General features: G+C 44.1%; 1 protein-coding gene across 1 annotated transcript; it reads left to right on the top strand.

The window, feature by feature from the left end:
- The first annotated feature begins 1,391 nt into the window (after positions 1-1,391).
- LOC145354775 (uncharacterized) lies at positions 1,392-12,007 on the top strand. The gene is made up of 3 exons (XM_080206252.1): positions 1,392-1,444; positions 5,802-7,104; positions 10,957-12,007. Exons 2-3 carry the CDS (start codon positions 5,903-5,905, stop codon positions 11,864-11,866), a joined length of 2,112 nt encoding a protein of 703 aa, XP_080062378.1. The 5' UTR covers positions 1,392-1,444; positions 5,802-5,902; the 3' UTR covers positions 11,867-12,007.
- The last annotated feature ends 1,332 nt before the right edge of the window (positions 12,008-13,339 follow it).

The raw sequence follows: 13,339 nt of genomic DNA, 5'->3' as shown, positions 1-13,339 counted from the left end.
TCAAGAATTTCACCCTTCTCCTGACAAATTTCAGTATTGTTTTCACTCCATTGTAAGTTTCCTGAATATTGAAAATGTCTGGGTTAAACACCTCAGGAAATATTTCCTACCATCAGGAGAAGCGGGTTTTGTTTCACTTCAGTATTTGATATAGATCAGGTGAGACAATTTAAGTTTTAAGAATATATTATTAAATAATTTATAAGAAATCTTGAGATCTGGTGGTTGTGCAAAGATGATAATTTGCTACGATCAATAAATTCAGACATGGGATAATTGTGTGGAGTTTGCACCCTCTCCCCGTGTCTATATGGTTTCCTCTGGGTGCTCCAGTTTCCCCTCACAGTCCAATAGTGTGCAGTTTAGGTGGATTGGCCATGCTAAATTGCCCCTTAGAGTCCCATTTCGAGATGTGTAAATTAGAGAGATTAGTGGGGTAAATACGTCGGGTTACAGGGATAGTGCCTGACTGGGATGCTCTGTTACAGACTCGATGGGCTGAATGGCCTCCTTCTACACTAGTGATTCTATGATGAAAAACAACTATTTCTTACTTCTAAAGGTGAATCCAAAATTTAAACCTTTGCAAATATAAGAATTATAAGAGTAAGTAAGTATATCCTTCAAATATTAAAGTAAATATTAATCCCGAAGTCTGTGAAAAATACTTCATTCAAAACAGTTCAGTTAATGTACGAGAATTGAATGAATCCCCTACCAAAGCTAAAGATTGGAGTTTGGATTAAATATTTATAATGAAGTTTTGGGCTATTTAGATAATAGTAGCATGGAAGATGTTAATTTAGTTTTGTCTGGTGTTTCTCATTAAATTTGGACAATTTTCCAGTTCGGATAATTTTAAAGACAAGATTTGCGGGCAGAATTAAAACGAGGAGTTTCTCCTGTGAAGTTGCGGTGATAATGAGTGCCCTGGGTAAATGAGTGTGAATCCCCCAGTCCTGGACAGAGGGGAACTGACCATCCATCTCTCATTCCCAAACAGAAAATGCTGCCAATAATCAGCAGTCATGATGTGGGAATGCCGGCGTTGGACTGGCGTAAACACAGTAAAAAGTCTGACAACACCAGGTTTTAGTCAGAGAGTTCTGGCCAGAACTCTCCATTCCCCTGACGAAGAGGCAGTCCCCTCGAAAGCTTGTGAGTATTATCAAATAAATCGGTTGGACTAAAACCTGGTGTTATCAGACTTTTTACAATAATCAGCAGGTCAGCCTGAGGCTGTGGCCCCGCCCACCATTTGAAAGCGTCACAATGCCCGGCTGATTGACGGCAGCTCCAGGCCAATCGGAAGAGAGGGGCGGGGCTAGCGGACCGAGCGGGAGCAGCTCGTCCTCCAACCAACCGGAATGAATGAGGGGCGGGGCTGAGAGCGGAGCGTGCGCACTACGAGGAATGGAGATGGGGAGACAATGATGTCTAATCGGTAAGTGAGTGAAATGGTGGCTCAGAAGGAGCGACGGATCCGGCGAGTGGGCGGAGAGGATTCGTAAATATGTGTGCAAGACTTCGAAATCCTTAAAAAGAACATCCCGGCATTCCGTTTGCACGGAGCGTGTCGCCATTTCCTTGACAAAGCCCTGATTAACAGCCGCCATCTTTATTGGGGCAATGAGCAGCATAGCTGATGCGCAGCCGCCATCTTTGTTGGGGGAATTGGCTGGAGCTTGTTTCCCATTGTTCAGAATGGAGACAACTTGTCCATCAAGCTGGTTTACCCTTTGTGTCCCCGTGTCTTATTGAGGAGGCCGAGGGGACGCAGAGAGGGAAAGGAAAGAAAACAAATCCTGCTCCCAAATCCCGCTGCCTCGTGGAACCAAGTGTCCAAAGATCTAGGATTTTACTAGGATGCTACCAGGACTTGATAGTTTCAGTAATAAGGAGAAGCTGAATAGACTGGGACTTTTATCTCTGGAGCATAGGAGACTTAGGGGTCATCTTATAGAGCCCTATAAAACAATGACGGACATAGATGAGGTAGATCGTCAACAACTTTTCCCAACACTGGGGGAGTCTAAAATGAGAGGGCATAGCTTTAAGGTGAGATGGGAGAGATACAAAAGGGTCCAGAGAGGCAATTTTTTCACACAAGAGGGTGGCGTCTGGAACAAGCTGCCAAAGGTGGTAGTGAGGGCAGGTACAATTTTGTCTTTTTAAAAAGCATTTAGGTAGTTACATGGGTAAGATTGGGACTAGCTTAATAGTAAAAATTGGGTGGCATGGACAAGTTGGACCGAAGGGCCTGTATCCATACTGTAAACCTCTATGTTCTATTTGTGGATTTTTCCAGTCACATGAAGACACCTGAGGATGTGTTATCCTCAAATCAAGGGACTGATGGCTCAGACAAAGAGAAGGATGCATTTGTGGAAATCCTGGTCTAGACAACAGGATGAAAATCCAACAGAATAATAATTAGCAACTGCTTCTCTTGTACTGAGGCCCAGTTCAGTTCTGCTTCTGAATTTCATCATCATCATAGAATCCCTATAGTGCAGAAGGAGGCCATTCAGTCCAACAAGCCTGTACCAGCAACAATCCCACCTACCCCCCCAACCCCATGTATTCACCCTGCTAGTCCCCCTTACACTAAGGGGCAATTTAGTATGGTCAGTCAAACTAACCTGCACATCTTTGAACTGTGGGAGGAAACCAGCACACCCCAAGGAAACCCACACAGACAAAGAGAATGTGCAAACTCCACACAGTGACTTGAGGCCAGAATTGAACCTGGGTCCCTGGCACTGAGACCACTGTGTGGAGCTAACCACTGTGTTACCTTGCTGCACCATCAAACTCTGAAATATTTTTAAAGCCTCTAATTCATTCTGCGTACCCTCCAAAGATACTGCCTGATCTCCTTGAGTATTTCCAGCATTTCATCTTTTTATTTCAGATTTCAAGCAGCTGCAGCATTTGGCTATTTTGTTGTGGGGATTGCTCATAAACCCAATCTAGAACCTCAGATGAACCGATTAAGAGCAGTTTTTTTATCGGGGTGGGTGTTGGCTATAGAAATTGGTCCCTGGTTTCCCGTGTAGGTCCTTTATTGTTTAGTCATTGAATCATGACAATACAGATTAATGCTAATCTGATCATTTACCAGCTCTGCCTCTCTGCATGAAAAGATCAGCAGGTCCCTTACCCTTTTCCTTCCATTAACAAGACCAGCATATTTTGTAAATCCCCCATTTATCTGTGGAGAAGATGGTGTTGAATGTCTTGAATTTCTGTGATCCGTGTGATGAAGCTGTTCCCACAATGTTGTGAGAGAAGGAGTTACAGGTTATTGGGTTTTTGATAAGCGGGGGGATTAAGGGTTATGGGGAGAGGGCGGGAATGTGGAACTGAGCCACAACAGATCAGCCATGATCTTATTGAATGGCGGGGCAGGCTCGAAGGGCTAGATGGCCTACTCCTGCTCCTATTTCTTATGTTCTTATTTACCCAGCGATGATGAAGGAGCAGTGATATATGTCCAACACATTTCACACTGAGTCTTATAAGGAGCTTTAAAGGCAGATGAACAAAATGTTCCTGCCTTTGTACTTTTGTGAGTTCTCTCTCACTTCCTTTTTTCTGTTCAAACCAATTTCACAAGGTACTCGAACAGGAAGAATTCCAGTCGGGAAGCTCAAAATAAGTATTGCATCAGGATCTGACAATCATCAGACTTTGAATATGGAAGGAAAAAGCAGCGTTCAGCCTGGGGAGAAAGAGTGGAAATGTGGGCACTGTGGGAAAGGATTCAATTACCCATCTCAACTGAAAATCCATCAGCGCGGTCACACTGGGGAGAGGCCGTTCACGTGCTCCAAATGTGGGAAGGGCTTCACTCGGTCGGCTAATCTGCTGTCGCACCAACAAATTCACTCTGGGGAGATGTTGTTCACCTGCTTTGAGTGCGGGAAGGGATTCAATCGGTCATTCAACCTCCTGACACACCAGCGAGTTCACTCTGGGGAAAGGCCATTCATCTGTTCTGTGTGTGGTAAGGGATTCACTGGGTCCTCTGACCTGCTGAAACATCAGCTGGTTCATACCGATAAGAGACCTTTTAAATGTCCAGACTGCGGGAAGTGCTATAAAAGTTCCAGGGAGTTGCTGTACCATCAACGCATTCACACTAATGAGAAGCCATTCAAGTGCTCTCATTGTGGGACTGGGTTCAGACGTTCATCTGATTTCACCGTACACCAGCGAATTCACACTGGGGAGAGGCCATTCAGCTGCTCCACGTGTGGAAAGGGATTTGCTTCTTCATCCCACCTGAAGAGACACCAGCGAGTTCATCAGTGACCAAAGGGGTTAGATTCTGCTGTTAATTCTTCTGTTAATCACATTCATATGTTCATTCTGATGGACTGAGTTTATTCCTGATGTTAGTTGCCATGCTTGTTCTGTGTGCATTGCAGAACATCTCTCATTAAGATGTGAATAAATGACTGTATCAGAAAGTGAACTTTATAAGTACAAATCCACACCAATCCGTATTGAACTGAGGATGAACACAGATTTCAGTCTAATCGTGCAGCTCCATCTTGACAGGAGAAAGTCTGCTTTCTATGGCAGAGTGGTTAGCATTGCTGCCTCATAGCTCCAGGGACCAAGTTCCATCCCAGCCTTGGGTCACTATCTGTGTGGAAGTTGCACATTCTCCCTGTGTCTGTGTGGGTTTCCTTTGAGTATTCCATTTTCCTCCAGAGTCTGTGCAGTTAACATGGATTGGCCATATTATATTGCCCCTTTGTGTCTTGAGATATGTCGGTTCTGGAGATTGGAGGGGTAAAAATGTAGGGTTACAGGAATAGTGTCTGACTGGGATGCTCTGTTGCAGAGTTTTTTGCAGACCCAGTGGGCCAAATAACCTCCTTCGACACAAGCGATTCTATGATGAAAATGTAACTATTTCTTATTTCTAAAGGAGAATCCAAAATTTAATCATTTGCAAATATAAGAATTTTAAGAGTGAGTAAGCATGTCTATCAAATACTAGAGAAAATATCAATTCCAGAGTATGTGAAAATGTCTCCATTCAGAACAGTTAATTTAGTCTACGAGAATTGAATGAATCCCCTAACAAAGCTAAAGATTGGAGTTTGGATTAAAATATTTATACTGAGGTTTTGGGTTGTTTAGATAATGGTAGCATGGAAGATGTAAATTAGATCAACAGTAGACCACCACTAATTGCTTTTCCATGTTTGGTGAAACAACCAAATGAATAATGTTCAATTTCTAGGAAATGTTATTTTGATTTATTCTAAAAACTGAATTTCCCACAACAGAGTGGGAAGTCAGAGTGGTTGAGTTAAGATATTGGAGTCCAGTAAAATAATAAAATTCGGGGCAGATACTTTGTTTATCTGTTTTGGAGTTTTACTAATCAGAGCTGGTATTTTAGCTTATATACTAATGTTATAGCACAAACCATTTTTTAGTTGTGTGTATTTCTTATCAGTAAATTCACATTTGGTTGTGAAGAGAGTTAGCCTTGCTCCCTTTGCAAGCAGTTTTGCCCCTGATAAAAAATGATTTACTATGAGTTTTTGTGGCGCTACTTTTAACCTAATCTTTCAATATTACTTCAATATTGTTTGGCTATCGCTCCTTCATGAAGAACATTGTTGGGTTTTGATGAAAATCCAGCTACTTTCATGGTCACTTTTTCCTAGTGTAGGCCCCATAAATTGTCAGATTCATTCAGCTCAGTTTCACAACCTGCCTTTGTGTTTTTGGGGTTCTCTCTCACTCCCTTTTTTCTGTTATAATTAATTTCACAGGGTATTAAAAGGGGAGGATTGGAAACTGAAACCAAACATCACATCAGCATCTCACAGAGTCGCCTAATTTATCATAAACTGAATATCATCGGATTTTGAACATGGAAGCAAAAAGCACCGTTCACAGTGGGGAGAAACCGTACACGTGTTGTGTGTGTGGACGAGGATTCAGCCAATCGTCAGACCTGTCAAAACATAATTGCACTCAGACTGGGGAGAAGTTGTGGAAATGTGGGGACTGTGGGAAGGGATTCCATTCCCAAAGTGAGGTAGAAGCTCACCGACGCATTCACACGGGGGAGAGACCGTTCACCTGCTCCAAATGTGGGAAGGGATTCATTCAGTCATCCCACCTCCTGACACACCAACGAGTTCACATTGATGAGAGACCTTTTAAATGTCCAGACTGTGGGAAGCTCTTTAAAAGTTCTGGGGAACTGATATCCCATCAACGAGTTCACACTGATGAGAGACCGTTCAGCTGCTCTTACTGCAGGACAGCATTCAGACGATCATCTCAACTGACTCGGCACCAACGCATTCACACTGGGGAGAGACCTTTCGCCTGCTCTGAGTGTGGGAGGGGATTCACTCAGTCAACCCACTTGCTGAGACACCAGCGAGTTCACACTGAGGAGAAACCATTCAGTTGCTCGCTTTGTGGAACTGGATTCAAAACATTATCTGACCTTACTCTACACCAGCGAGTTCACAGTGGGGAGAGACCATTCAGCTGCTCTGTGTGTGGGAAGGGGTACACTCAGTCATCCACTCTGCTGAGACACCAGCGCACTCACACTGATGAGAGACCTTTTAAATGCTCAGATTGTGGTAAATGGTTTAAAAGTTCTGGAGAGCTGATGTCTCATCAACGTATTCACACTGACGAGAGACCGTTCAGGTGCTCCTACTGTGGGACTGGATTTAGGCTTAGGTTTAATCTCACTGTTCATGAGCGCAGTCACACTGGGGAGAAGCCATTCACCTGCTCCAAGTGTGGGAAGGGATTCAGTCAGTCATCCCACCTCCTGAGACACCAGCGAACACACACCGGGGAGAGACCGTTTCACTGCCCAGACTGTGGGAAGCGCTTTAAAAGTTCTGGGGAACTGATGTCCCATCAACGTGTTCACACCGACGAGAAACTCTTCAAGTGCTCGTACTGTGGGAGTGGTTTCAAACAATGGTCTAACCTCACTGTACACCAGCGCAGTCACACTGGGGAGAGACCGTTCACCTGCTCAGACTGTGGGAAGAGATTCATTACCTCATCTCACCTGCGGAGACACCAGCGAGTGCACCAGTAACTACAAATACTTGTACATTGCTTTAATCACATCCAGGATTGCAACATGCTCAGTGCGGTCAGTTTCTGTTCATGTTAATAAACAAAAGCTCAATTATAGATGGTAATGTACTGGATGAAGTTAAATAATTCACAATGTTAAAGATAATGTGAGTACTTTTAATATCTCTAACACAAGTTATCTCTTCTTGAAGGTCTCTCCCCTGTCTCCTCCATCCTAACCTCCAAAAAGAAACCTAAGAATCTGATGGAGCTTCTTTATCACTGAGATTGAATTTTTATTTGTTCATGTGGTGTGTATGTTGCTGGCTCAGCCAGCAATGCACATTGCTGTGGATCTGTAGTCACATTCAGGTTAAACCAGGTGAGGATGACAGATTCCCTTCCTAAATGGACATTAGTGAACCAGATGCTTTTTAAAGCGAAAATCGACATGATTCATGGTTATTATTAGATGTTTAATTCCAGATTTTTATTGAATTCAAATTTCACCATCTGCTGTGGTAGGATTTGAACTGGCCCCCAAAGCCTGAAGCTTGGAGCTCTGGCTTACTACTTCAGTACTCAACTACTCTGGATTACTACTACCATCACACCACTGCCTCCCCGATTGAGACAATCTGATTAGCTGCCTCTGCTGCTTCCCTCACTTCCACTAACGCAGCAGGACAAACAGTCTCTAAAGTTCCCCATTGTCTGAGCCCTGAACCCACGTCTTTCTCAGTTTCTCTCCTGTCTCCACTCATGCCCTCTCAGTGTTCAGCTTGTTTATGTGACCCACCTCCTGCTCCAGTGTTTGAAGACAAGATGTCCAAATTTTCCACCCTGGGATTCTCAGTGTGAACAGGTTGAATGTATTCGAAGACAAGATATCCCAGTTCTCTACCCTGGGATTCTGAGTGAGCAGGGTGAGATGTGTTTGAAGACAGGATGTCCTTGTTCTCCACCTTTAAAGGGACAGGAAGAAATCAGCTGGGCTGAATAATTCTGCTTTTTGACAGCACTGCAGTTCCCAGTAACCGCACTCCGTGCTCAGTTTATATTTCTTAATAATGTTATAAAATTGCTGAGATTGTAGTCTTGAATCTGCTTCTTAATAAGACAATATGTCAACTAGAATTGTCTATCGTTTTCTGTTCTTTTGTAACTTATAAATCTTCAGCATTTAGTGCATATTTTAGCTTTTAACTGATGAAATGCATCATCTCATATTTTTGCCACAGTGAATTTTACCTGTTGTTTTCCATTAAATTTTGACAGTTTTCCAGTTTAGATCATTTTTAAATACAAAATTTGCAGTGGGGGATTGAAGCGGGGACTTTCTCCTGTGAAGTTGCGGTGATAATGAGTGTCCTGGGGAAATGAGTGTGAACCCCCCAGTCCTGGACAGAGGGGAACTGACCATCCATCTCTCATTCCCAAACAGAAAACGCTGCCAATAATCAGCAGGTCAGCCTGAGACTGTGTCCCCGCCCACCAATTGAAACCGTCACAATGCACGGCTGATTGACGGCAATTCGGGACCAATAGGAAGAGGGGAGGGGCTGGAGGACCGAGTTGGAGCAGCTGGCCCTCCAACCAGTCCAAGTGAATGAGGGGCGGGGCTGGTAGTGGAGCATGCGCAGTGTGAGTAATGGCGATGGGAAGATGGTGTGTATTCAATCGGTAAGTGGGAGGAATGGCAGCAAGGAGAAGATTGTGGTTCAGACGGGTGGGTGGAGAGGATTCCTAAATATTAAATGAAAGCAAATTACTGCGGATGCTGGCTTTTGGCTCCCTATATATATTCTGTAAATAATTTTTCAGCCCTCCATTTGAATTGAGCGGAGACGCGGAATTTTCCCGGTTGTAGTCCTGATTTTACGGCCGCCATGTTTCCCGGGGGTAGTGTGCAGTTGGGCGCATGTGCGGCCGCCATCTTTGTCGGGGGCAATGCACAGTAATACGCATGTGCGGTGGACATGTTGGGACAATGTTCAATCTTCAGTGACAAAATGGGAACAGCTTGTCCATCGAACTGCTTCACACTCGGAGTTACAATGCCTTACTGATGAGACAGAACAACGATGTATGTGCAAGTCACGCAATAATTTATACTTATACTCTGCTTTTAACAATTAGAATTTCGAAGTCATTTCACACAAATGTGAGAAAGTAATATTTGACACTAAGCCACATAAGGAGATATTAGGGCAGATAACCAAAAGTTTTGTCAAAAAGGGAGGTTTTAAGGAGAATCTTAAAGCAAGAAAGTGAGATGGAGAGGTTTAAGGAGGAAATACCACAGCTTATATCCTCCGCAAATGAAAGAGCAGTCACCAATAGCAGAGAGATTAAAATCAGGAGTGTTCAAGACCTTGAAATTAGATGAATGTCCAGCTCAGAGGGGTAGGTGGCTGGAGGAGATTACAGATATTGGGATGGTCACCATTAAGGAGGAAACAAAGATGAGAATTTAAAAATCTTGGTGCTTCTGAAACATAAGTATTTGTACATCAGTGAGTAAGTGTGATGGGTGAACAAGCCTTTCAGAATCATAAAATTCTACAGTGCAGAAGAAGACCATTTGGCCCATCGAGTGCACCGACCACAATCCCGCACAAGCCCTATCCCTATAACCACGTGCATTTACGCTAACGAGTCCCCCTGACGTGAAGGGACAATTTAGCATAGCAAATCCACCTTACCCGCGTGTCTTTTGGACTGTGGGAAGAAACCAGAGTACCCAGAGGAAACCCATGTAGACATGGGGACAACATGCAAACTCCACACAGACAGTGACCCAAGTTGGGAATTGAACCTAGGGTCTTGGCATTGTGAGGCAGCAGTGCTAACCACTGTGCCACCATGCGCCCTAAAATGGTGCAAGTAAGCACGTGGACAACAGAGTTTTGCATAACTTCGGTATTACGGAAAGGTGTGTTAAGACAAAGATGTGTGGATTGGCTATGCTAAATAGCCATTTAGTGTCAGGGGGACTAACCAGGATAAATGCATGGAGTTATGGGGATAGGGCCTGGATGGGATTGTGGTCAGTGCAGATTTGATGGGCTGAATAGCCTCCTTCTGCAATGTAATATTCTATGATAGCCACGTCTCGAGGTAACAAAGGAATGGATGAGAGTTTCAGCAGCAGATTAATTGAGACTGGGGTGGAAGTGGGCGATGTTACTAAAGTGGATATAGTTTTTTTTACTTCATTCGTGGGACATAAGTGTTGCTGGCTGGTCAGCATTTATTGCCCACCCCAGTTGCCCAAGGGCAGTTGAGAATCGACCTTAGTCTTCCCAATATCCAATGGTGGGAAACTTATTTTTCTCCAGTACTTGATTTCAGACAAGTGTGTGACTTGCAGGAGAACCTGGAGGTGATTGTGCTCACATTCACCTGATACCCTGGTCCTTCTTGGTGATAAAGGTTGAGGGTTTTGGCAATTCTGTGAAATATTGATTTCATTGTGACTATACGGCCCCTGTCTCTCCAACCCCTTTCCATCATTGTATCTCTCTTATCTTTTACTCTCTCTGTCTTGTGAGCGTGCAGATTGCCATCCATGAACAACATCAGTGAACCTGTTGGATTTCTTTATAACAATCCAGCAACTTTCACGGTTCTTTTTCCTAGTGCAGGTCATACAAATGCCCAGAATCATTCAGCTCAGTTTCACAACCTGCCTTTGTGTTGTTGTGTCTTCTCTCTCACTCCCTGTTTTTTCTGTTTTAAATAAATTTCACAAGGTATCATTGGTGGAGGATTTACAGTCAGGAAACTGAAACCAAACATCACCCCAGGATCGGAGAGTTGCCTCATTTATGAATATCATCAAATTCTGAACATGGATGTTCCCAGAGGGAAGAAACCATGGAAATGTGGGGACTGTGGGAAGGGATTCGGAACCCCATCTGAACTGGAAATTCACCGGCGCAGTCACACTGGAGAGAAGCCGTTCACTTGTTCTGTATGTGGGAAAGGGTTTGCTCGTTCATCCAACCTACTGATGCACCAGCGAGTTCACACTGGGGAGAGACCAATCAGCTGCCCTGAATGTGGGAAGGGATTTATTCATTCATCTAATCTGCTCAGACACCAGCGTAGTCATACTGGGGAGAGGCCATTTATCTGCTCTGAGTGTGGGAAGGGGTTCAATCATTCATCTCACTTGCTGAGGCACCAGCGAGTTCACACTGGAGAGATGCCATTCTTCTGCTCTGAGTGTGGTCAGGCATTCACTCGATTATCAGGGCTGCTACAACACCAGCGAGTTCACACTGGGGAGATGCCATTCACCTGCTCTGTGTGTGGGCAGAGATTCACACGCTCGTCAGGGCTGTTACAACATCAGCAATTTCACACTGATGAGAGACCATTCATCTGCTCCGAGTGTGGGAAGGGGTTTACTCGGTCGTCCAACCTGCTGAAACACCAGCAAGTTCACAGTGGGGAGAGGCCGTTCATCTGCTCCATTTGCGGGAAGGGATTCATTCAGTCGTCCCACCTGCTGAGACATCAACTGGTTCACACTAATGAGAGACCTTATAATTGCACAAACTGTGGGAAGTGTTTTAAAAGTTCTGGGGAACTAATATTGCATCAATGTGTTTGCAGTGATGAGAGACCATTCAGGTGCTTTCATTGTGGGACTGGGTTCAGCCAATCATCCAATCTCACTGTGCGTGAGCAAATTCACACTGGGGAGAGACTGTTCGTCTGCTCGAAGTGTGAGAATGCACTGCTGACGCACCACCAAGTTCACAAGTAATCACAATGGTTGTATATTGCTCTTGATTGCATCCTGCATTGAACTGTGACAGGTCTGTCACTGTCAATGTTCATAAACTCCAGCCCCAATGTAGAATATGCTATTCTGGATGAAAGACAAATAAATCATGTTTGTGTTAAACATATTGTGCTGAATCTATTTCATATTGCTCAGAAAAGTTTGTTCCTTTTGAAGGTTCTCCCTCTCCCCTGTCTTCTCCATCCTCACCTCCAACTTCATTGTCAGTAACGTTCAGACAATCTCATCAGCTGTCTCTGCTGTTTCCCTGCTTTCCACAAACCCACCAGAAAAAACTGTCTCTAATGCTCTCCTGTCTTTGGCCAGAACGCACATCTATTTCCAGTTACTCTACTCTCTTCCCTTAGGTGAATTTCTTTTGGTTTCCCCAGAGTAGATGATAAATTGAAGCCTGTTCTGCACACAACACAGACTCCAGAGTGAGACCAGATAAGTTCTGGAAAGGCTGGAGATAGAACAGGACTTCAGGATTGATCATTCAAATTTCTGTGGATTTTTTTTTCTCTTATTCCCCCAAAGTTGTAACTCCACAATTTTCACACCATCCCTCCTCCCTGGGTAAAATCCAAATCCAGCATGCCATTCTTTTCATCCATTCCCAATTTTCTCTCTCTACACTGGCTGGATTGAGTTCACCAGTTCCTGTGACTCTCACTCTGGTCCTGAGGCTGACTTCAGCTAGTGTCTGCGGGAACGCAGGAGGGGGATCAGCTTCTGACTTCGTGCAAGGCAGTGCTGTCCCCACAGTTTCTGAATCCGATCTTAACAAAAGAAAGACTCAGTAGTGAAGCTGTCAGAGGAATGGAGCACTGGGATATTGCAGGAAAATGCTAGGAATCTGGAAGCCATTACCAGAAGAGTTTGAGATCTGTGTCTAACTTAAAAATGTAGACTTAAACTCACGCTGTAAACAGATTATCAACCAGCTGCAGTCAGAAAGGGATTCACTCCTTAAGCTAGGTATGTTCTTTACGGCTGGTAGAGACACAGTAGGATGAAGGGCGTCTTATTGTGCTGGGAGGCTGTTTGACTCTATCATCCCATTTGCTCAAATGCAATACACACACACACTGGGGCAAAGGGTTCCTCACATGTTAAACAACTTCAAAGCATTTGATCCACAATCAAAGCATTGGTATAGGAAAAACACAGTTTAGATCTCCCAAAAATGAAGAATATCTCTGGTTTACCGCATCTGCTGAAATTCCACTGAGTGCAGATCTAAGTGTATGGGGAACATATTTAGTGATGTGGAGATGCTGGCTTTGGACTGGGGTAAACACAGTAAGGAATCTCACAATACCAGGTTTAAAGTCCAACAGGTTTATATGGCAGCAAAAGCCACTAGCTTCAGAATGCTGCTCCTTCTGCCCTGGCTGGAGACAAATACACACTGCTTTAACCTGTGTTTAACCCTCTCTCCACTCACATTTT

This window comes from Carcharhinus amblyrhynchos, chromosome 18 (genome assembly GCF_965287045.1).
Source record: "Carcharhinus amblyrhynchos chromosome 18, sCarAmb.v2.hapA, whole genome shotgun sequence".
Taxonomy (NCBI): domain Eukaryota; kingdom Metazoa; phylum Chordata; class Chondrichthyes; order Carcharhiniformes; family Carcharhinidae; genus Carcharhinus; species Carcharhinus amblyrhynchos.
The sequence above is the reverse complement of the archived record's forward strand: the minus strand, read 5'-3'. Positions and strand labels throughout refer to the sequence as shown.